This window comes from Nicotiana tomentosiformis, chromosome 4 (genome assembly GCF_000390325.3).
Source record: "Nicotiana tomentosiformis chromosome 4, ASM39032v3, whole genome shotgun sequence".
NCBI lineage: Eukaryota > Viridiplantae > Streptophyta > Magnoliopsida > Solanales > Solanaceae > Nicotiana > Nicotiana tomentosiformis.
In genome coordinates this window covers 25777476-25779330 of record NC_090815.1, presented here as the reverse complement: position 1 = coordinate 25779330, position 1855 = coordinate 25777476, and the positions used below count along the sequence as shown (strand labels likewise).

The 1855-nt window shown below is 31.4% G+C and overlaps 1 protein-coding gene across 1 annotated transcript; it reads left to right on the top strand.

The window, feature by feature from the left end:
* The first annotated feature begins 333 nt into the window (after positions 1 to 333).
* On the top strand, positions 334 to 1544 carry LOC104112033 (kirola-like). Its single transcript, XM_009621856.4, has 2 exons — positions 334 to 564; positions 959 to 1544. Exons 1-2 carry the CDS (start codon positions 378 to 380, stop codon positions 1213 to 1215), a joined length of 444 nt encoding a protein of 147 aa, XP_009620151.1. The 5' UTR covers positions 334 to 377; the 3' UTR covers positions 1216 to 1544.
* The last annotated feature ends 311 nt before the right edge of the window (positions 1545 to 1855 follow it).

Sequence of the window (1855 nt, the reverse complement as noted above, 5' to 3'; positions counted from 1 at the left end):
TGACCATGTATGAAATTATTTGACTTTATTGACACAAAAGATAAAATTTAGTGACCATGTGTGAAATTAATCCTCCAAATGCGCACCCATTTAGGTTTTGTATGACATTTGTGAACGCAAACCTATTATTTCTAGAAAACGTGACAGTAGTTCTCAATTTCTCATAAGTTAATGAACAAAGAAATCATTAGTAAATAATAAAAATTATGTAGCAGGATAAAAAAACTCCTTTGTCAAATATATGTCTTTGTCCAATTTTATTTAGAAGCTTTTCACGGGCACGACTAATTAATTCTATATAAAGACTACAAGTTCTGAATATTTTCTAACAAACTTGTTTTCTTATCACTATCTGTTGCTATTCCAAAGAAGAAAATATGGGTTTGAAAGGCAAGTTGGTTGTTTCAATGGAGGTGAAATGTGGAGGACACTTGTTTCATGACCTTTATCAAACTAAACCTCATCATGTATCCAACATAAGCCCCAATTATGTCACAGGTTTTGATCTTCATGAAGGTGGGATTGGAGAAGTTGGTTCTGTAGTTACCTGGAAATATAAGGAGGGTAAGTACAAAAATTAATCTTTTCCCTCAATGTAATTCAATTTGATGAATTCCCTTCTTTTTCTTGCCATATTTGCCTACTGCATTTGTCTCACATCATGTGCTTGAAAAAGACTTCCAAAAGTAATGCAATTGTTCTAAATCTATGTTGCTCTGTTCCTTTAAAAATATCATCGCCCGTGTGTTTGATATTTCAGAAGTTATTCTTTTTTGAAATATCCAACACGGGTGGAGTGATATTATTGGAGAATCCAACCGTATAAATTTCATTTATACAATGTTTCACATAATATTTAGAAAAAAAAGTGAGAAGAAACATAATAAATGGAATAAATTAAATGAGCTCGGATTAACGTCTCTTTATATTTTTGGATCTCTTTTTATAATGATTATAGATGGAAATGCAAAGATTGCTAAGTGTGTCATTGAGGCCATTGATGATGAAAAGAAATCAAACACATGGAAAGTGATAGGAGGAGATCTCCTGGAAGCGTATAACGATTTCATTGTTAACATATCCTGCGATCAGCACTGGATTACATGGACACTTGAGTATGAGAAGAAGACCGAAGACATTTCAGAACCTATAACTTTCTTGGGATTTTTCACTTATTTGTCCAAAGATATTGAGGCGCACCATGTCGAAAAATAGAAGAACTCATGCTATTTGATATATCTGATCATATATAATATATGTGTGTGTTTGTGTCATGACCATTGGACAATATTGGCTATTACTTGGATGTGAAATAAATAATAATGTCGTGTTAAAAAATAATTATGTCCAAATGCCAATATATAAATATGATGTTAATTGGGTTGTATATGAGTGTTGGACAATATTGGCGAGCCCTAGAATGTGGAATAAATAATATTGTTGTGTTGAAAAATATATTGATCTGCTTGTTTTTTGTGGATGTATTTCCAAATGTCAGTATTATGGACTTAGCAAATTAATATATTTTTTCTCAGTGTGCTATATATTCTCATTCTTTTTCAGCCACCTTTTTTTTTTCTTTTTTTCCTTTTTTTCGTTTGTCTCTAGTTCTAAGATGGGAATTAACGTTTATAATTATTAAGATAAACTCAAATCTGTTGGTTGGTTAGACTTAGTTTACTTCATCTTATCTAGTAGATGAAGCATTGGATTTTAGTATGTAATTATAATTTTCTTAATTATCATTTGTAGCTATTGTTCAATTGTTACCACCTTGTATCACTTGACGCAATGGATACAACAACATGTATCAATTGTATTCGTTCGCGCAACGAGTACAACCAAAGGGAAATAA